This window comes from Oryzias latipes, chromosome 22 (genome assembly GCF_053564925.1).
Source record: "Oryzias latipes strain Hd-rR chromosome 22, Olatipes_Hd-rR_3.1".
Lineage (NCBI taxonomy): Eukaryota > Metazoa > Chordata > Actinopteri > Beloniformes > Adrianichthyidae > Oryzias > Oryzias latipes.
In genome coordinates, this window is record NC_136258.1 from 18,884,157 (window position 1) to 18,906,278 (window position 22,122).

Sequence of the window (22,122 nt, forward strand, 5' to 3'; positions counted from 1 at the left end):
AGACTTTCGGGTCTGTTTGTGTACCTTGGAGAGGATGTTAGCCAGAGTGTTGAGAGCCAAACTTCTCTGCTGGATGAGCTGACTGCGAGACAGCAGGAACAGCTCCTGGAGGGAATATCCCGCCCGCTATGGAGACACGATGAATGTCAGAGTGAGAGGTGAAGGATTCCATTCAACTGATTCAACTGATTCTTGTCAGCAGAAGACAAACAATTATAATAAAAGGCTCATATTCTTATGCTTTGTGAACCAGTTGTGCTGACCTCAGGCTCCTCTCCATGGTGGTGCAGCCCTAAGTGGGTGGGTAGATCTTCAGTGGGTGGCATCAATGTCCCGGCAAAGTCAAAACGGGCCTGCATGGCCTTTAGGAACAAAAAAATAAGCCGTTTTGTCTGTTGGTTGCTACAAACAAATACAGTTCAGACAAATAAATGGAGTTCAAGCAACAAATCTGAGCAGAATTGCCGGAATTGCTCATTTACCTTCTCAGTTCCCTTCTTCCTGGGAGGAGGCAAGTCTTTCATCCACTCCAGCTTCTCTGGCTCCAGTTTGTCCATGTGGACCCATTCCTTCTGAGGCTTCACTGGCAGCTCCACCTCTGAATGTAAGGCAAACACTGCCAGTAAGGAAAAACTGTCCAAACACCTGGACGTACCAGCTAAAGAAAGACTTATTTTGGTTGAAACCAGTTTTGAACAAAGCTTTAGAATTTTCAAAGTGTCTTCTGACCTACAAGGCCCTCAAGAGGTTTTTTAGCTCTACATTCAAAAGCAGCATCTCTGCAGGTCAGGGCTCTATTAATGAGTTTGTTCTGGGCAGCCTGCATGTTTTAGAAAAAAACATGTCAATGCTGAAAGTTTTAGCTCACTGGTTACTACATCATTCAGAATGAGTCAAGCAGCAGCTTTACTCCATGGTAGGAGAGCAGCCTTGACTCTGAAAAAACAGGGATGAGGAGCGCAGGGAAGATTCATCGGGGGGGTCATCACACTGCCCATCCCCAGAGGACTTATTCTCTCCTGCCCTTAAGCTGACGTAAATGAAGAAATACACATATTGGTGCTAGCCATCAATTGTATTTTTTCTTTTTGTTTTGTTAATTTGGGATAGCAAAAAAAACAGTTTTAATATTTAAGTAAAAGGGGCAAAAAATAATAGGTTTTTTCTTTCTGCTCCTCTTTCAATGTCCAAAAAATGTGTATTGTTTTGTTGCTTTTTGTAATTGTTTGGTGAAAATAAAATAAAGCAAAACAAAATTTTCAAAAAAAATAAATTCATTACAATAAAATAAACAAAAACACTTTTTTGACATCTGAACAAACCCAAACAAAAGATTGAGTCAGGTCCTGGTCTACAATACATTCCAAAGACTTTTACATTTGTATTTTTATCAATTTGTTTCTTCATTTGGACAGATTTTATGATTCAATATCCAAAACCTTTTAATCAGTTTCCAATCAAATATTATGTCATGTGATTTCAGGTATTTTTGTTTTCATTATTTTCAAATCTGAAAAAATATTTTATAGTAGTGTATAGTTTAAAATAAAAAAATAGCTTAATTTAAATGTTTTTCTAAACTGTTTCCAACAATAAACTAAATTCTGTGTAGTTGAAATACCTGTAATGATTGCTGATGGAGGCTGTGGCTCCTCTTCTTCCATGCTCCTTTCACAATAAAACACAGGACCACTGGATGGAGGTCCACCTGCCTTTTCCAGAGCGTCTTCCTTCTTGTTTGTTTCCTCAGACTGAACACTTTGAGCTTTGTGGGATCTGACAAACTCCACGAGTCTGGGATCTGGAAAAACAAAAAAAGAAAAAGGCTACTAGTATTCAGAAAACTCATTCCCTAAAATGAAAGCCTCTTTTGCTATTTGATCCAATCAATTGTTATTATGCTATTCATACCTGCTGATATTTTAAAATGCATTTTAAAAATAAATCTATTTCTTACCATAAAACAGCTAAAAGATTATTTTTTTTCTAATATTAAACATAAAATCTATATGAGGAGCGTTTTATGTCTATTTAATATTTAGTTTTCAGAAGTTCAGAGGAAATCTTTCAGAGTAATACCTTTAATAAAAAAGTCTAACATGCAAAAAAATATGTTTACAAATGATACTTACTTCATTCAGGAAGTCAGGAGTTTTTACAATAATGTTACCAGATTTTTGCGGCTTACCGAGCTGAGACAAGAGCTTCTTCTGCTCCTCGAGGATTTCTGACTGAGACATCACTCTGAGTTTGGCCTGATTCTCCATGTGGATCCTCAGAGTCTCCGTTGAACCATCTAAGACGCCGAGCCCCTGACCCGACACCAACCTGGGCTGAGAGGCTACAGCTAAGGACAGAAATGTTGTTCATTGTAGAAGGTTCAAGCAAAATAGTTGGAATACCAAAGAGTTTGTGAAGCTACATACAGGCATCACTGAGCGCTATATCCATCCCAGTCTCAGCAGGAAGGTTCTGCTCTTTGAGACCAGAAGTCTGGGAAGATCCAGATGAATCGTCTTGTGGCGTCTTTGCTTCATTAAGCTTCTGAGCAGCAATCTGACGGGCAAAGATGCTCTTCTTTCCTCTAACGGAGGAAGGCGGGGCCTGACAAAAAACAACAAACCAACCAGAGTAAACAAATACCCCAGCCTCCCTTTACTGTTCCACATTTTTATTCAAAGATATGACATTAATGCTTCAGAACGGTAGGAAAACGTAATAAAGATATTGTACAACAGTCAACCTTTACCTGACTGCTGGTTTCAGAGCGGTGCATCACTTTGGGGAAAGCCATCCCGGTAAATGCTGGTAAAGATATCGGCACAGAGCTGGTGTCTCTCTCCTGAGGAGAACAAGGGATGTAAACGATTCACAAAAGAAGTTTAAAAAAAAAAAAGTCACCCTCCTTTACAAAACATTACTTACAACAATCCTGGAGAGGACGGCGCTTATGTGAGTGTCATGAGCGTCCAGCCGGTCTTCAGCATCGTCCTCCTCAAAGGTGACACGACTGGCTTTGAAACGAGACTTTTTTGGCGGGGCTGGAGTCAGAGACGGAAGCTCATCTGGAAGATCTGTTGTAAACATCGCATTTTCATTTAATGTCTTTTGTTTTGTTTTTGTTTTTTGGACAGATGTTTTTTTTAAATGTATTTTTGTCAGCCCCTTCTCTTTAAACTCAACACTAGCAATAAACCACGTTCTCCTCCAAAAACAAAGATCTCCTGGAGGCATCACATGCTTCTTTCCAACCTTCAATGGTGACCACATCCTTCTGGGTTCCTCCATTCTCCTGGCTCCCGTCACCCTCCGCCTCTCCACCCTGGCCTCTCCTCTTGTCCGGACGCCGGAGGACGCTGGCCGCAGACGGAGCTCCTGAGGCCAGAAAGCTCTCCTGTTCTCTAAGGAGGTCCGCCTCACAGTCGGAGGGTTGGGGACGGCGCAACATCCCTTTACAAGCAGAAGAAAAATCTATATTGATGGCATGTTTCATTGCATTATAATTGAAGTTTCACAATTTAGTCTTACATTGTCTTTTTTTTTTTATTTAATTTTTGAAAACTCTAAAACAAAACCACCTAAAATTTGTTATGGGGCACACATATTGAATCCCATTAGTGTCTGAACCTGACACTTAAATGTATTTACCGAAAATTAAGGTTTTAAAAGTTGTAAACAAAATAAATATATGCAAATTTACAAAAATAGTCTTGTTTTGTTTTTCTTTGTTTACTTTTTTATAGCAGTTGATTAAACGATCAAAATAATAGAGCATGGTGGTTAGTAAAGACAAACTTCTACTGACCTCACATAACAATTCTTGCTAGTGATGCTCTTCCCCACGGAGATAATATATCTAGCCAATCACCAGGGTAGAACTTTGAACCTTAAACACTTTAAGATTAAATGTTATTTAGCTATGCTAATTGTTATAATGTAATAGTACCTGTTTCTTGTTGTTTTCAGTGCCTTGTGGTGCTACAGCTAACCTTTGCCTCACAAACGTTTTAGGTTCCCACGGAAGATTTTTATGGTGGGACATCCGAGACTTCCTTTCAAAATAAAAGCAGGAGCAATGTTTTGAAAGGCGCGGCGTTGTTCTTCATATTTATAGGATTTCGATCCGTCCCGCTATTCCGTTTTTTCTTTTCTTTGAATACTGAAAAACGGATTTAATCATGTCTAAAACGGTTCCAGTCATTTGGCCAAAAGTCTTCTTGTTTGGGGACTCGATCACGCAGGTTTGTGAACTATGATTGAATGATTTGATCAATTTACGTTGCAATGAATGGGTTGTTTTAAATTACATTTAAATTAGACGTATTATGTGGTATTGGAAACTACATGTATAAAAATCTTTCGTATTTCATCGATTGTGACAACTATCCATTTTGTTAGCAACCATGGAACCTCATTCCAATTGCATATGCACAAACTACATATATGCATATTCATTGTTATGAGTACGAATTGAAATGTTTGATTTTTTTTTCTTATACTAGATTTCTCATTTATAGATATATTTATACCACTAAGCGTAACAAAGGAGATTTTTGGGTTTTAAAAAGGGATTTTTCTAAGTGCATCAATGCAGTCTAACTGCTATGAAAATGCTACAAGACAAGGTAAACTCTTAAACAAGCAAACAAAAACTAAAGTGTCAATACTAGAGGCTCGATAAAATCAGTAGAAAGCAACAGCTGTTTGAAGAATCATGGGATTTTTTTTACATATAAGGAAACTCAGATGACTCAAAACATTGTGTGGCACGTGACTAAAGTTGCATTGCATGCAGAATCACTAAAGGGAACTGAAACGTCAAAGGGATCTTAAATGACATGAACAGCAAAAAATATATGTATTTATCAAACCAAAATTTAAGACAACAGGGCTTAATTTCTGTAGCACCTTTTATACATAGTGGTGATTTAAAGAGTTTTACACAATAGCTTTTTCCAACAAGTAGCAACATTTACTTAAAATAAGTAACACCTCGTTTATAGTATTATTAACACCGGTAAAAAGAAAAAAAGCTACTTATTGATTTAGGTAAAAACTCATTTGGGAAACCCCATCAGGAAATGTAGCTATATATAATATTTAAATCCCATACATTTTTAAAGATTTATAAACTAACTGGTCTTTTGTGGTCAAAAGTTTCTACATAAGTGAATAAGAAATAAATTCAGTATAAAAGTATAAAAACCAAATCAATAAAACTTAAAAATAACGTTACTAACAGACTAAACTGAAGTGTATTCAGACCTATTCTCCATTAAACCAGGTTTTTAAGGCACCACCTCTGTCAAGTTTTTACATACTCAATCTAGAATTAACATTTCCATCCCACCTACTTCTACTCTTCTGCTGTTTTTTTTTCTCTCTCTCTTATTTTTTAGCATTAACCTTGTTGATCGACCGCTGTTTATTTTATTTTCTATATTTTTCCTTTTGTAAAACAAAAAAATTTCCTTTTAAAAAATTGCATCCAGTTGACCATCAGCTCTTTGCCTCCTACAAAGGGAAATAATGATGTTTGACTTTTGCATCTGTCAGTTTTCTTTCCAAGCCAACGGGTGGGGAGCAGAAATTGCCAACAAGCTTGCAAGGTGAGTGGTTTATTTTTATGTTAGTTTACGTGTTACATTTCTACCAGAGAAAGTTTAGTAATGGTCGAAAAATGGAAAATTGTGCAGCTCATTGAATTGATCCAAAGTTAAAAGCTGTCTCGGATGTTAACTCTAAACACGTAAGTAAAACAGTTTTTTGTAACCGCATGTAGTTTTGTTAACCCCTTCATGTAGAATGTCGCATTTTTGGCATTAAAAGTCCAGGACTCTACTAAATTTAGCACCTCCTTAAGAAGCAAAAACTCTGAAGAAGATTTTGTATATCATTAAAAATTAAGTCAGGCATGAAGGGAACAAAAAAAGGAAAACCATGGTGATCACGCCACCTTGTGGTTACTTGCTGAACTGACCCGGCTCCAGTTACTTCATCATTTAAATCTGTCTCAAACAGCATGTTATGAGAACGTTTTTTACAAATCTGTTTATGTCAATTGTTGATTATTTTAAGTAATCTTTTAGTTTTTTATTGACTTATTTGTTTTTTTTCCAAGGAATTTTAGTGATTTAAAAATAAATGGAAAAAATGCATAGAAATTTCATTTTCACTGAAAATATCAATTCAAAAATTGCTTAGAAAAATAAATTAAGCTTTCTTCATGACATTATAATTGCTACTATTTATAAATAGAGATATTTGAACTACAATACATAATAGACACATTTTCAAATAGACTGATTAATTGCTTAAAGGACGGTGGGTATAAGGAAATTTAGATAATCAATAATTATTAAAATTATGTTTTCCAATCTTTTTTTTTACATAATTTGCCATAACCTGGTTCTTAATCAAATCAAGGTTTTACCAATCTTTCTTTTTTGTGTTTATCTGTTGAAAATGTGAACCTAAACTGCAGCAAAAGCCTTCATCCTCTCTTTGATCATGTTCATATTCAATGTGTACTTTCTTTATGAGCTCTGTTATATTTATAAGGTCTGTTGTACCGCTTAATAACCATTTCCCGATAGCTTCATAATACAGTAGCTCCACCAATAAATACAATTAGTGGGCAGTTTCTGGGTCAAACCCTTAACTTTGACGAAACCTTAAATCTGGCTTTTCCCTCCCTGTCAGGAAATGTGACGTCATAAACAGAGGACTGTCCGGCTACAACTCCAGATGGGCCCGGATTGTTCTTCCTCGCCTCCTCAGCAGCCAAGGCTCCGCATGCGACAGCATAGCAGCTGTTACAGTCTTCTTTGGAGCCAATGACTGCGCACTGGAAGGTATCATAAAAAATGAAATGTCCACTTGGTTTGTTTGTTTGTTTAGTTTTGGGAATAAAGCTTGAAAAACGTATTTCAAATTAAATATGTAATCAGTTGTATAGTTGTGTTTTTTTTACATTTATTTACCAAAGAATTTCTCGTCTTTGTGTAGATAAGAACCCACAGCAGCACGTTCCTTTGTCTGAGTACTTGGAGAACCTGAAGGAGATCAGCAGACTTCTGACCTCAGCTGGAGTCTCGTCTGACAAAGTTATTTTTATTACTCCACCACCCCTTCATGAGGCAGCCTGGGAGAAAGAGTGTATTTTAAAAGGTAATTTTTGTTTTTGTGATTTCCACATCTCTTTAATTTTTGGCTGGCAGACATTTACAGGTGCTTCTCTTTCAGGTTGTCCTCTCAATCGCCTGAACTCCACGGCAGGTCAGTACGCTCAGGCTTGTGTCCGTGCAGCTGCTCAGTGCGGGTCAGATGTTCTGGATCTGTGGACTCTCATGCAAAAAGATGGACAAGTAAGCGTTTTTGAGGACCGGTAGTTGTTCCTGTACCTCTGAGCTTTTTACTTTCATTTGAAATTTAAATATAAAGGAATATATTTCCCTTGTTTCAATGCATGGAGTCTCATTGAGATGGGCTTAGTTACAAAGATTCCTGTTTTTATAGCAGACAAATCACTTAGAACCATTGTTGAGAGTGTTACTTTAAAAAAGTAATTAGTTACTCATTACTTGAAGACCCACTTTGATGAAAATAGCATTTTTGGGGTTTTAACAAGTTCTTGTAGCATTTTTTTTCTCATTATGGAGGACATATCTAAAGAAAATTAGGATTAAATCTGCGTTTCCGAGTATTTCATTATTCAATTCCTTGTAAATCAGAAGCAAACGCAAAAAAAAAATGCATTTATGTGCAAACTACAGTCAGCAGGCCACAAGCTCCCTGCTCCGCTCCATTCTGATGCATCTACTTGCAGACAAATAGACCCATGAACGTCTTTGTTTTCCTCGTCTGAGCTGGTGTTTGGCTCGAAACCGGATGATGTTGGTCACCACTTTTGTTGCACCGCTAATGTTAGGTTGGGGTTGAGAGGGGCTGTAATACAGCGGTAGAGAGAGTGTAAACATAAGGGATGATGGAAAAAGAGCGCAGGCTTACTCCACGCCAACGGTCCCGCCCACAACTCAGAGGCAAATTTCGAATGAACTCCTGCCGCTCTGCAGAAAATATGTCCTAGGAAACGACACAGGTTTTGTGATATGGGGTAAAAACGACAATCATAATTAAAAGACCACTAGGAAAAAGCACTCATTTAAAACCAGCATTTTTTCCAAGACTATGTCCTCTGTAAAGTAGAGAGAGCAAAATCTTTGGTTCTGTCAATTAAAAACAAACTGCATCCACTGCTGCTCACTACAATGTTCTTTTCCAATTTAAAACTGAGAGGTTGCTCATTTCTGTTTTTTGAGAATACACATTATTTCCCAAAATTACTAGATTTGTGGTTTGCTTTCAGGACTCTGATGGAAACTTATCCACACAGCAGTTCACTGCCATATAATCTGTTCCATCTCTGTAGTTTACAAACATTTCTTACGTCTTTGGCCCTTCAGGATTACACGGTCTACCTGTCTGATGGACTGCATCTTTCAGACAAGGGAAACCAGTTTGTGGCTCAGCGTCTTTGGGATCTACTGGAGAGCCGCGTGGTCCACCTGCCTGTGATCCTACCTTACTGGGGAGACATTGATGCCAGCAGTCCAGAAACCAGTCTCCTCTGTAACAACTAACTGAAGAGGGCTGTTTGCACTGCAGTGGGTTTTTTTTTTCTTTTTAGAATAATCTGTAAAGAAAGATTTAGAAATATGTTCATTTTTAACACAATAAAGAGGTTTTTCTTTATTTGAAAAGTGTATTTAATGAAGATCTCAAAGAAACATACAAATATAAAACTAACAGGAGTTACAACAATTCAGATGTTTTTACATCCATCTCATAAACTTGCAACTGGGATTTTTCTTGACCTACAATTAGCATATTGTTATGAAGTTAGTGTGAAACAGCATTAAACGGTTCAAAAGTAGCACTAAAAAAAAAAAACAATGGAAATTGGATCAAAGGTGATTACTTCAAGTGACTTTCTGTTCCACATTTGAGAGAAATTATGCAGGAAGTATTGTGGAAAGTAGTCGTGGACTTATGCAGTCAACAGAATCATCCATAAAAAAACATTAAACAAAGTTAAAACATGTTTGCTGTAGTTTCTATCCAAAAAAAAGAGACATCTTATACATTTCAAGTCTTCAAATGAAGAAAAAAGGCACAAATAAAGCAAGAGGTATTACATTTTCACCAGAAATTGAGTAAAGAAAATTAAAATCTGACCCACAAATGATTTCATCTGAGGTGGAATCAAAAAAGAGACGCTTGTTTTTCTCTCAGCAATCTGTCTCTTTAGTGTCAATGCAGTCCTGTCTCTTGAGGCGCCACCGCTCCTTTGCTGTCGGGTTCTGTCCGGTCAGATCCTCGAAGGAGGACTTCGTAGCCGACGAGGAGGCTCCTGCGGTTGTGAAATCGCCCTCCTCTCCCGGCTGGGAGTCGCTGGTGTCCTCCTGGATGGTGGCCATTCGCATCAGCGCGGCGCAGTCCGGGTGGCTGGCGAAGCTCGGGCCGGGGTCCTGGGTACTGGCGCTGGCCGTTGAGGTTGCCCAGGCGGGGCTCAGCAGCGGAGCTTGTTGGGAGGACTGCCCGGTCCGACCAGCGGAGGACAAGGGAAGCTTGACGAGGCGCGGAGGCATTGGCTCGAAGCTGCTCGCCGTCTCTGGGCACTACAGAGAAAACGAGAAAACATCAGAGATGTCCAACTCTGAGCCAGGACTGGGTCCTTTTAATATATTCTTATAAAGATTATCAGAGTGGGTCTTTAGGGTGTGCACTAATTTAAGGGATAAAAAAAAAGAAGACAAAACAACTGAATCTTCCTTTAATGGAGTAAAAGCAAAAGAAAGATCTCTTCTTGTAGTTATTAAAGCTGCTTATCTAGGCAGCAGTATTCGCAAGAACTGGTGTTGCTCCTGGTTACAGTGCTAATAAGGCTTCATTTCACATTCAACTGAACTCAATGTGAACATTTCTGATGGTTAAACTGATGCCGTCTATGAATGTTGGTTTTTAATCATGCCGGGGGCATATTCTGCACATTTTTTCTAAATCTGAAATGTACAGTAATTTACAACAACACCAAAACCACAAAGTAATAAAAAGGATGTAAACGAGAACTAAAAATGTAAACTTTTTCTTTTTTTTTTGTTGGTTTCCACTTAAAGAGTAATGTAAAGTGGAAAACTTGTTTGTTTTTGTACTTTGCCGTTACAATCATTGATTGTATATGAGAACTGGACTGAGTGAGTGTGACATCACCCCTAGAAAATACTTCACTTTCAGCTCCGGCTAAATGAAGCCAATTCAGTCACCATTTTTTCACAAAATTAATGCCACCAAGTTGGAGCCAGACAACGTCTGGAAGCAGTGATTGATTTGAATTGTTCTGAGTTTCTATGGCAACCACTCTCACCAATCATAAGTGAGCTTGTCAGAAGTTCACGCCACTTCCACTGAAATCAGGCCACACAAAATCTGTCAAACGTTTTGAGCAGGGGGTCAGCAGGAACCGCATCCTTTTTAAGGCATCTGATTGGTCAGTTTATACCCTATATAACTTCCAATAAAGAAAAAGGATTAAAAAAAATAGAATTAGCAAGAAGCTAAAAATTGTAGCAACAGCGGTTTATTTCTCAATAGAAGTCTATGGGATTTTGGCTTCTTGGAGTCAGCAGGTACTTCCTGTTTGGAACATGAGGGGGGAGGGTCACTGTCCAGTTCTCATGTCCAGTCAATTATTAAAATGTACAAAATCATATTTTATAACTGTAAAAAATCTGCTGTAAATTCAAACTTGGAAAAAAGACAATGTCATAATCCATCCAGAGTCACAACAACACGCGCTTTTTGTCTTGCTGCTTCAATCCTCCTGAAACAGTCTTGCCTTCACGAGGTAATTTCTGCGTCAGCACAGAGAAGGTTTTTGTACATTTCACCACCACTTCTCTGTTTGATGAAGGTGAGATTGAAGGTGTGGAAAGTGCAGCACAGATCAGCGTATACCGCCAGAGACTTCCAAACAGAGCAGGACCGTCACAGATGACCATGCATCATGGAGTCGATGGCAACAGCATGCTGTGGCACACACAAGGGCCGAATCCCAATTCTTCCCCTACCCCTCTGGCTTCTCCCTATCCCTCCGATTGTAGGGGCATTTGGAGGGAAAAGTTTTTTGACTGGGAAAAGCTGACGGTGGAGGGCTCTGTATCCCCCCACCAATACGTACAAAATGACGCACAAAAGTGTACTTCTAATTGTAAATAATGAGTTTTATGCTTTAGCGTGACTTTTTTAAAGTTTTAAAACTGATGTTATGCATTTTCTGAGAGCTGGCAGCTACGAACCAGCAGCTTTTGAGGACGTCATCGAGTGGGAGTGATGTCCGGTAGGGAGAAGCCATGGGGGAAGGGGAAGAATTCGGATTCGGCCAAAGACTCACCTGCAGCTGGAGCTTTACCACAAACCTCCACCATCTGCTGCAGTTCAGAGGCAAAGAGGCGTGGACAGGTCATTCAGGAACGGCTCCATGTGACCACCAACTCACTACTTTCTGATCCTTTTGAGCTCAATTACTTAAAACATTTTAACAAAACCCACTTATCTGCTTATTATAATTCCCAAAAACAAGGAAGACAAGTTCAGTTTTAAAGCTGAAAGCTGAGGGTTTGTCATTTTAGATTGTGCAGACTACAATTAAAAGTTAGAGTTGACCATTTTTGGTTTTCAATGTTTGAAAAGTTTTTACAAGCACCAATGAGTTAAAAAGCCAAAATTATCCACATCTGTCTTTTAAAAAAGGCAAAACTATATGAATGTAGATTTAAAAAGCTTTAAATCCTGGTGATCATTAAAAAAAGTGTTCATTTTGAAAACTACCTCATATTCGAATAGAAACGCTTCAAAAATCTACATTTCCAATAGTTATTGTTAATTTTTTTATTTTTTGAGCTTTAAAACAATGAAGTGTTGATGACAAAAGTACAGAAGCACTGCAAACTGCAAGAATGAATAAAAACTAAATTTAAACAACAAATCAATGATAATTCCCTTTCTTCTACAAACTCCCACACAAACTTTTTAATTCTGCAAAAAACTCTGGGATGTAGCTACTTCCTGCATCATAGGTGCTATCCCCTCCCACTATTAATATGCGTGAGTCTGAAAAAGCAGTGATTAGTTAGGTTAAAGTGGCAGCAAGACCAGGGGAATGTTTTAAAAAAGAAGAACTCACATTTCCAGTGGAATAAAAGACCCTTTTGCTCTCCTCGTACTGCTGGTCAAGACGTTTGTCCTACAGAAGAAATACAGATGAGAACATTAGCTATGCAAGAAAAGAATCCCAAGAACATGTCATCAAAAAGGGGGTGGTGTTTATTTCTTACCATACAATGAACAAGGATACTGAGAGGAATCCAGAAGATGAGGGAAAACACCACGACGGAACCCACTATGTTATCAGCCAAGAACTTTCCTGATGAAGAGTTAAAGGTAGGGAGGATCCTTCAGGCAAAAAGGGAGCATGAGATGTGCGATGATCAGCCTAAGCCACCTACCAAACGTGTTTATATCCAGCTTGTCGATAAAATCCCACAATCTCTCAATCACATCTTGGACTTGTTTCATGCACTTCCCCTGTTCAAAAAGAAAGGAAACCAAGAGGTCATGAGGACATTTCCAGGGTTTTTAGTGGAGGCCTTGAGGTTTGCAGACTCACATTCCCATCGCAGAAGCCCACAGTGCAGGGTTTGCCCTTCCGCAGGTAAAGAAAGCTGCCGTCAGCCTGGGTGACAGGAGAGCAGAAACCATTTTTGTCCTTGCAACACACTTTGCAGGAGTTGTCAGTCTCTGCAAAAAAGAAACAAATAATAAGATAGAATTGTAAAATTCCAAAATGAGATCCAACAAAGTAGCAAAGCTGACTAATGCATTTCATTTCATAAAGTAACAATTTGGAATAAATCAAGAAGATTAGTCCATGAAAAAGCTCCACAATGGAATTTTGAAAAATGTTTTATAGCTTTTAATAACTGACTAAATAATACTTTGTCAACTTGATTCATAACCTCTGTTGTCATTGGGATCCTTTTCTGAGGCAATGCAAACAGAAATTAAATTCCATTCTCCTGACTAAATGCCTTTTACCATTACAAGCACAAGAGTGACTGTTCTGTATGGCCTCGCAGAACGGGTGACATTCTCCGTTGCGACATTGACCGCTGTCGACGCACACCGTGTTGTCTGGAGCGTTTTCAGGGGGAGGGCACTCGCTACTGTTTCCTGTCAGGTGACGAAAATGACAACAGTTTTTGTTACCACATTTTTAAGCTTTACCAACCATCAACAGAAACCATAGAATGACGTCATAGAGTTTGAGGGAGAGTTGTTTTTTCAAAAGTTTTGAACCGGCAGCAGTAAATCAATCACCTGTGCAGGAAGAGATGCCCTTGCAGGTGGCATTAATGGGCTCCTGGCATCTTTCCCCTCGCGCCTTGAACTGGCAGTTCTTACAGCACAGACTGTTTGTGTCACTGTGGAGAAGACACAGCAGCTCTTTGGACTGACATTTTTAAGACTTGGATGCGCGCTGCTGTTCCTTTTGGGCGGCTGACCTGCATTTGGCGGTGGGTTTGAACTGGCAGTCAGGAGTGCAGCAGGGGTCCTTGTTGAGATTGAGCAGGCCGGGGTCGCACTGCTCCCCTTCCTCCACTCGGGAGTTGCCACAGACTTTGCTGTTCCTCTCCTTGAAGCACAAGGGAGCCTTAGAGCGCAGCGTCTTCCCGACTGAGATCTTGCTGCAGTTAGAGAAGCGCTGCAGAAAAAAATAACAGAAGCACCAAAATTAAGCTAAAACACCCACACACAAAAAAAACATGTGCAATTTATTTAAAGGTTTATAAAAATACATTTTTCATGTAAAAAAAAAAAAGAAAAAACCTTAGAATTGCTGGCTTTATCAGACTTTCACAGAGCTAATTGCGATTTAAGTATTGATTATGGCTCCTTGGAGACCAGAAGCCTCCAAAGCAGACATGCAGAAAGCAGAAGTGTCACAGCAAAACTGCCTAGAGGGCAATTATTTATGACACGAGGTTAATAAAACACCATACATGGACATCGGTGATAAGAATGTGAGTGTTTTTGTCGGTAATAAATGAGAACATTTCTGCATCCTTGTGATGAGTTTTGAATGCCTGTTTGCAGAAAAATATTAATATATATTAGTTCTGCACGATATGAGCAAAGCTTGCGATATTCGATATTAGTGATCAATCTTGCGATAACGATATAATTTGCGGTATATAAACAAAAAGAAAAACAATCAAAAACATCATTACTAATTCATTGCACCAGTTTAAAAAATTATCCTCCAAATGACCCTCATTGACGTAGGAGGCAAACATCTAACATAAAAGGGCTCATCTGATTGGTCAAATGTATAAATGGATTTATTGGATTTGTAAATGCTTCAAGCTGCCTTAGGATTGTTTTAGCACATTTAAGGTAATCATTCATTGTGATTTTAGCTGATTTTTGCGTTATGGATATTGCACTGCTTGATTTTGCGATAACGACAAATTTACGGTATATTGTGCAGGCCTAATATATATATATATATAAACTCCTGTTGAGATACTGCAGGAGATCTGATGTCAATAAGCTTCTGAAAATTTTTAATAGTAAAAAAAAAGTTTATTCATTTATAGTCTGGACTGCTACCTTGTTGTTGACATGGTCTCCGCTCACAGCGATGGGGTACATCACAAATTTCCCCCCCTCATTGTCACTGGGAGCACAGTAAGGGATGTTATCGGGGTCGTGTTCAGCTCCGAAGTTGTGACCCAATTCATGAGTGGTGACTAAATCTGCCTCCTGAAAAGACATAAACCCAACCCATATGAGGGGTTAATCACAAGAACAACCAGTTAGTTTGAAGCAGAACCATTTACTTTGTTCTTTATCTTCACAACAAAAAATTTTAGGTTTTAAAATAGAAAAAAGTTAGCACCTCTGATCAGCATGATCCATTAAACAGGATACAAACCTTTGTGAGGATGGTTTTGCCGTAGTTCTTGGTGCTGGTCAGGCCCGTGTTGAGATAACTGGCCTTCTTGGATGAAGCAGATGGGTAATAGGCTTTTAAAAGACACACACAAAAACAAAATCAATAAATAACTTTTATTTTGGTAAGAGCAGAACTACTCTTACCTCTCCCTGATTGCAGTCCTAAACATTTTTTTCCAGTGTACTTAAGGTTTATTTACCTTATTTCCAAATGCTAAGGGTAACTCAGAACTACTCATTTTCCAAAGGAAATACCAAAGAGTTATATCAAACCAGTGAAGACCTTCTGAGACAAACAAATTGTGTCTTACGTCTTGAGCAGAGACCCCCTAAAGCTTGAGGTTTGGACGGAGCGACGTACGCCAATCCTAGAGTCCCTTCATCAAAATCCTGGTAGGTGAATAGATGCGCCAGACACACAGCCGAGGCGTTGTCAGCTATGTCTGAGCTAAATTGCTAAGTGACGAGAAAAAAAAATACATATATATACATATGTCAACGCGTGAATAATTAACTGATCAGATCTATGCGCTGCTGTGAATATTACGTGAAAAATCAAAAACATTTTCTCAAGCTGACTAAAATCTATGGTCTCTGGTTGAACAGGTGGCAGAAGTCCTACCTCCAGAAGTTTCTTCACATCCCAGACCTCCCTTCCACCATCAGGACTATCCTTCATGTTGTAGTGGACCCACCGACTGCTTGCTCTGCCAGGGGGAGGTTTTGTTGGCTCCTTATTGATGATTATCTAGGAACAGTAACCAAAGAAGCTGTTTACCAACAATTTTCTTATATCTAAAACAGTTAAAGTCCCACTTCAATCATCTCTAGAACTATTTAAAAAGCGTTCCCACATGATTTCGCTGTTTTAGCCAAAATTTAGTTCAGTTTTAGTTCATAGTTTCAGCAGTAGTTCATCAGAAATTCACCTCCGGTTGTGGGAAGGACTGTCAGTGTAGAGCAACCCCGCCCCCCCTTCCCCTCCCCGTTGCTGGGAGCTCAGAGCAAGGAGCTGGTGGCCTGCCCACTGTATTTTCTACGCCACAAATGAGCTCTTTTTCAAAGAGCATTTTTACTGTCTCATTGGGATTCACAATGGTTTGAATAAAAAAATACTCAGAAATGCAATTTTCATCTTAATTTTCTTTAAATAAGTCCTCCATCATCAGAAAAATGCCATAAGAACATGCTTAAAATCACCAAAAATTTTCAAATGTTATGTTGGGAGCCGATTATATTATATTAAGTTAGCAAACAAAACTCTATGGCTTTAGTTTTGGAGTTAAATATGAATAAATCAAAAATCTTGACAGTGAAGAAAATTTGAAGATAACTCAAAGCAGTGACATCTATGAATATCTTTTTTTATGATGAACAAGAGCCTGCTCTATGACGGGGTCTGTATTCATCCATAAAGCCCTTCCGGCAAATTCAATGAAACACACAAAGGCTCTCAGTTTGTCCTCACAAATGCAATCCTCAAACCCCTTGTTATTCACATGCTCCGCTCCATGCAGCTCAGATTACTGGAGTCTTGTGACGAAGCTCCATAATGCTGCTGCAGAGCAACGCGCCTGCTTCTTGTAGCTCACCTGGTTAATCTGGACTCCGTAGTCTATGTATTCTTCATCCCAGGTGGTGTTCCTATAAATATCATCCACGCGATCGATCAGCTCAATCTGGATTGTGAAAGGGTAGATCAAAGTAAACGCTTCAGTATGTAAACCAGCATGACAGTCAGCTGATCTTATGACGTAAAAATCAGTTTGAATTAGTTCAACATTTTAGGATCAGACCAGGTAGTTGATGGTCACGCTCTCTTGTCCCCGCCCCATCTGCTGATGGAAGCGGTAGTCCGCCACAAGCAACAAAGGGCAGGTGTTCTTTTTATGGTCGTGGGCTTGTCTCTTCTCTCTGTGATGGTGTTCTGCAGAGGAATAAAAAAAAAAGAACAGGAGCAGTTAGGACACCATATGATTCATTCTTCTACAGTGGTCTAGAAGTAAGCAGACATTAAACGTAAATACATGAAAATATTTCAAAAGTATCTTAGCTAGCAATCTTTTCTTAGATATTGTCTCTTGAAGTCTCTTAGATAATTCAAGTACAGTTAATCTCAACCACGACTCCACGTCTCGAGGGCCGACATCCTGTTAGTTTTTTCAGAAACCTTGCTTCATTTGCTGCTGATCACCTCGATCAGCCAATAAGAACCTACTATGGCAGATTATTGGAAAACATGAAGGACACTGGCCCTCAAGACCAGAAGTCTGACACCTGTGATCTACACCATGAGGACAGTTGTGACATTTAAAATAAGTTTATATAAGACAATCTTTTTGATCTCACAGTGGGAAATCCTAATGGCACAACATTTATGGGGAACAAACATCAAGGAGCAAAGATTGGAAATTTAAAATGTGCAAAAAATATTTAAAGGTGTAAACATTTGAAAAGTCTATGATTATTTAAACTGTACTTACATTGACAGAAATACCAGTACCAGGAAAACAGTCGTGTACTGTCAGCGATTAACTATTATTTGCATCTGTTACACAGTCTAACGGCGTTCAGAATGAAAGCCCTGCAGTAATGCTCTTTACAAAGAGGATGTAATAGTCTGCTACTGATGGAGCTACTCAGCCGATGTGGTGGTTGAGAAGGTGGCAGCAACCTTGGCCTTTCTTGTACAGGATATTAGTGTTTTCAGTCCAGTGAACACCCACCCAGGTAGTTAAAGTTGTCCACCATCTCGATGTCTGGGCTTTGGATGCTCACTGGTGGAGCAAAAATGGTAAAAAACTTGCAGCTAATTTTTCGAAAAAACCAAACAATCTCATAATCTACCCATCTATTCAACGTCTGACCCTGTTGAATCCCTTTCAAGGTCACGGGGTCACTGGAGCCTGTCCCAATTGCTGTTGGTTGCTGGCAGGAGACACACTGGGCAGGTTCTGTCGTAGAGCCACAATCCCATAATATTAAAGTCGATTAAAATATTGTTCCCCAAAAATAACTGCAAGGCTACAATCAAGATAAATTTTGGTACATTTTACTTCATTTTCTCATCAACCATATTTATTGGCCTATAAAAAATAATGTCTAAAAAGCCTAAAAAGAATCAGTTAAAGTTTTAGATGCATGTATTACACAAATGCATTTTAAATGTTTATTAAATATTTTAGATGTTGAAATAAAACAAATGAACCATTTCTGTCATATTGATTCCTCCACAGTGTATAAAGTGTTGTCAGGCTCATGTGACGCATGGAGATGGTTGGTTGAGGCGTTTCAGTGGAACAGAAAACAGGAAGGCAGCATTACGAGCTTCGCGTCACACGCTGTACTCCGTGTTGCATAATTCAGAAGAGTGGGAGAGTGTGGCTCCGACTCCAGCAAATCACCACCACAGGACTTGTAAAAACTACAACTTAAAGCAGAGCTTCTATGAATTTGAATGCCCTCTCCATACGAACCTTCACCTCCCTGCAACTCCCCCAGAGAAGGCTTCAAACCAACAACCATTAATGCGTTTTCATTGCAGCATAAATCAAAGCATTTCTATTTTTAAATAAGATGATTTATTCATAGTATAAATGCACATCACATGCTCTTTTTTTTACAGAAAAATATTCAAAAAGTATCTGAGACTGACACTCATTTGACACCATTGAAAAATTTCATCAGTGTTCTTCAATCTCTTAGCTTATTTCCTCACTTCCTCCAGAACCAAGAAGTTGCATTCTGCACATAAAACATTCATCATCCCCAACAAAGAAAGCACAGAAAAGATCTCACCATCCTGATCTTCCCAGCTTCTCCTGCTGCTGTGAGGAAGAAGGTCATTGTCCTCGGCCTTGACGTAACCACAAACCTTTGGAGACGCGATGCGGCTCAGGTTCTTAATGTCGTCTGAGCGATAAAACAGCAATCTGTCATCCTTTGGAGACTCTGTGAACCTCCACAGAGGCTGGATGGACAAAAGGAAGAGAGAAATTGTATAAGAGATTTAAACAAAAAAGCAAAAAGCTAAGAAGAAACACAAACACTCAATTATGTCAACAAATGTGTCCAAAAAAGCCGTCTAAATAGACGCCAAAGAAAAATAGTTTGAGTTATCAGTAAAGCTAAAAAGTAAAGTTTTACATGTTTTAATTTGGGTTTTTTTAAACATATTTTTATAAAAATATACAAAAAAACAAGTTTTACTGTCTCACACAAATGTTAATTCTAAATTCTAAATAAATGACAGTGACAGGACCGGTGGTTACCTCAATGTTGTATTCATCTTCATTTGTCAGAATGTGAGCAGAAAACTCATCTGCATCTATGTGCGCCTGCACACGAGAATTCTCCTCTCCTGTAAAATACATTTTTTAGAAACACAAGTTGAATCCGTTTTTTATATTGAACACCTGCTAACCTGAAAAAAAAGGAGGCAAAAAGAGCAAAAGATAGTTTGATTCTTTAGACTCACCGACGACATGTCCAGTAAAAAAGTTCTGAAGCGGAACGTCAAAGTTCTTCTCATTTCCATGTTTATCGACAATCACGGCCTTAAACTTTTCTGTAAACAGGTCTGTGTTTGTGGTCAGATACAGCTGGAAGTCTCTGGAGTAGGAAAATAAAAAAAATAAAATAATTAATGTGATTGCCTTTAGCACAACACAAACAAATCGGGAAAGGCAGATATTAGTGTATAAGCTGTGGATTACACATAAAGGGCCACTCCAATTATTGTAAAAGCATGCCCAGTGGTCTTTAATTATAGTGATAATTAAGTTGGCAAGGAGAAGCCCCGCCGCCTTCCTGTCACTCATAACTGCTCACGCTAGCTTACAGCCCCTCACACCCCAGCCTAAAATTACCGGTGCCAACAAAAATGATGAGCAATATTGGAGCTATCCAGTTGTCCACTTTAGAGCCAAACGACAGCTCTGACGAGGAAAACAAAGACGCACATGGATCTATTCGTCTACAAGAGGATGCATCAGAATGGAGCAGAGCGGACCTTGTAGCCTGCCCAGCCTATTTCTACATCCAAATATACTCTTTTTCAAACAGCATTTTTTTCATCTGCTCCTGATTCACAGAGATTAGAATAAAGAAATACTCAGAAATGCTATTTTAAGCTTAATCTTTCTTAATTATTCCACAAAAACATGTTATAAACCCAAGTGGGTCTTAAAAATTATTGTAAGCATGTGATTAGTTTTTCTCAGACACTTCAGAAAGGGATACAACACATCACTTCAAATTTCTGAAAGCCCTTTAATATTAAAAATGTTGGCTTTAGAGTTACAGGTCAAAACATTGACAGAAAAATACCTGAACAAGCTTAGTCCACCTTTGCTTTCCCATAAAAAAACGAGCTGTCAAAATCCCAATTATTATATCAGACATTTACGGGGTTTATGTTTCATCATATCAGAGATGAAACTGCAGAAGAAAAGCTAATATACATGTATGCTTTTTGAACTTAGTACATCACTCAGTTGAGTTTGGTGAAGTGTGTACTAAATTAACATTGCTAAAACACCCATGGGTTACAATTACATCAAGGACCTAACTCTGTGTGTGATGTAAACACATCCCAAACATTCTCACTGAATTTGAGTTGTTTTAACTTGGGCTGCTAGATAGAGTGACGTGGTAAAATTCTGGCAAGTTAAAATCATTCCATTTTTGTTTCTTGACTCTGAACGGGAGCATGAATTATTAGTCTGAAACTTTACAGAGTTCAGAGGTCTGACTGAGTGTACCTGTTCAAGGCTCTGAAGCTAACCAGGCGCTCCAGGTGGGAATGGGTTTGAACATCTCTTTTCCTCACAGAATGCTGCTGTAAGCCCGAAAAAGGCAACACTTCATAGTCGGATAGGATGGAATTCAGAGCGTCTGTGGAATGAATGGACATCAATGAGACCCCAGACAGTAGTACATTACAATCTAAGTTGTTTTTCTGCCGCCCTAAATCTGAATCCATTTAGGAAAAAGAAGTGGTCCTGTGCTCTAAAACGGACAATAAAAAGTCAGTATCTATTATAGTAAAGCACAAAGACATCCCATCTTCCGCATTTTCTACCTAAATTAAATGTATCCAATACAAGAAGTATAATCAAGCTAGCTTGATTTTTCTGTTAGGCTACTTACCAAACTCGGGACTCTGTTTTTCCTTCTCATCCGAGTAAGTTCTTGGTTTTATTGCCCCGTCTATCCAGCAAGTAGCAAAAACGATTGTTAAAACTAGACTACGCATGTTTGAGCGTTTATTTCAGCTATTTAAGCCTCGTCATTGTCAAAAATCCTTCGGTTAGTAACTGAGTTAGCAACCCGGAAGTGTCCGCCACTGGGAAATTTTCTGTCATCCGCTGGTGACAGAAAAACAAAAACAGCAACAAAAAAAGATTTTAAAAAATTACTCCACACAATAACAGGTTTTTAAAAAATTCTTGATTAAAATATTATTTTAAAAATCAATAATTTCCTGTGTTTTTTAAACATCCGTAATAGAACTTTGTGACGTATGTGGTTGCTACGTTTAACTACTGGTTTACTCATGCACACCGAAAATCGGACAATAATCTAAATTCTTTAGTTATTGTGTTCTAAGTGATCACAACACCAACAAAAATCTGGTGTCTGAAAATGACCGTTTTCTGATTTTAAGACATTTGATTGACACACCTTGATTTCTCTCAGCTCGTGCACTCATTTATCTGGTTTATGTTGAAAAGGACAAACGCAGAAAATGATAGTCACGGCGTAATTGGAAAACAAAAGACTAAAGACAGATGCTTCCTGCACTAAGGCTTCTTTGTCTTCATCAAGTTTAAATCCACAATTGTGAACCTTTAAAAATCAATCTGACAATTAATTAAATGCAAAATAGGAGTGAAATTATGTGAATTTGCTTTCTCCCTCTCCCTTTCAAGGATTTTATTAATCTCTTTGTGACAAACTTATTAAGTGGTTTCAATTTGTTCTGCATAGTATGCATAAGAGCTTTATAATTAGGAGTTATTATAATTTTATTATTTACATGTGTAT

General features: G+C 38.5%; 3 protein-coding genes across 9 annotated transcripts in view; 1 reads left to right on the forward strand and 2 right to left on the reverse strand.

The window, feature by feature from the left end:
• Positions 1-4,067, reverse strand: part of rpap1 (RNA polymerase II associated protein 1) — a 20,503-nt gene extending 16,436 nt beyond the window's left edge. For 3 of the 5 annotated variants that reach the window (XR_013653041.1, XM_023951252.2, XM_078940331.1), the window contains exons 1-10: positions 3,806-4,009; positions 3,253-3,450; positions 2,926-3,074; positions 2,750-2,842; positions 2,427-2,604; positions 2,189-2,347; positions 1,622-1,801; positions 483-598; positions 264-362; positions 25-126 (exon numbers count right to left, since the gene is read on the reverse strand). Coding sequence is in view for 4 of the 5 variants with exons in the window: in XM_023951252.2 (XP_023807020.1) it covers positions 25-126; positions 264-362; positions 483-598; positions 1,622-1,801; positions 2,189-2,347; positions 2,427-2,604; positions 2,750-2,842; positions 2,926-3,074; positions 3,253-3,448 (1,272 nt within the window). In the remaining variant the exon portion in view is untranslated. Of the gene's footprint in view, positions 1-24; positions 127-263; positions 363-482; positions 599-1,621; positions 1,802-2,188; positions 2,348-2,426; positions 2,605-2,749; positions 2,843-2,925; positions 3,075-3,252; positions 3,451-3,805 lie in introns of all 5 variants that reach the window. The other 2 variants (XM_078940330.1, XM_078940329.1) reach the window with 2 other exon arrangements.
• iah1 (isoamyl acetate hydrolyzing esterase 1 (putative)) lies at positions 4,036-8,754 on the forward strand. The gene is made up of 6 exons (XM_004082267.4): positions 4,036-4,241; positions 5,557-5,609; positions 6,703-6,854; positions 7,009-7,170; positions 7,246-7,367; positions 8,466-8,754. The coding sequence occupies exons 1-6, from the start codon at positions 4,179-4,181 to the stop codon at positions 8,640-8,642; spliced, it is 729 nt and encodes a 242-aa protein (XP_004082315.1). The 5' UTR covers positions 4,036-4,178; the 3' UTR covers positions 8,643-8,754.
• Positions 8,745-21,720, reverse strand: adam17a (ADAM metallopeptidase domain 17a). 3 transcript variants are annotated; one of them, XM_078940332.1, is made up of 20 exons: positions 21,226-21,720; positions 20,838-20,970; positions 19,553-19,686; positions 19,347-19,435; positions 18,874-19,045; positions 16,872-17,002; positions 16,668-16,754; positions 15,698-15,823; positions 15,387-15,531; positions 15,056-15,147; positions 14,731-14,883; positions 13,623-13,822; positions 13,438-13,541; positions 13,156-13,290; positions 12,728-12,858; positions 12,567-12,645; positions 12,396-12,484; positions 12,245-12,304; positions 11,453-11,486; positions 8,745-9,680 (listed from the first exon to the last, which is right to left on the reverse strand). In XM_078940332.1, the coding sequence occupies exons 1-20, from the start codon at positions 21,329-21,331 to the stop codon at positions 9,313-9,315; spliced, it is 2,568 nt and encodes an 855-aa protein (XP_078796458.1). In that variant the 5' UTR covers positions 21,332-21,720; the 3' UTR covers positions 8,745-9,312. The 3 variants fall into 3 exon arrangements, with proteins under 3 accessions (XP_078796458.1, XP_011488637.1, XP_004082314.1); XM_011490335.4 differs by having other exon boundaries at positions 11,453-11,489; XM_004082266.5 differs by lacking the exon at positions 11,453-11,486.
• Positions 21,721-22,122: the final 402 nt, after the last annotated feature.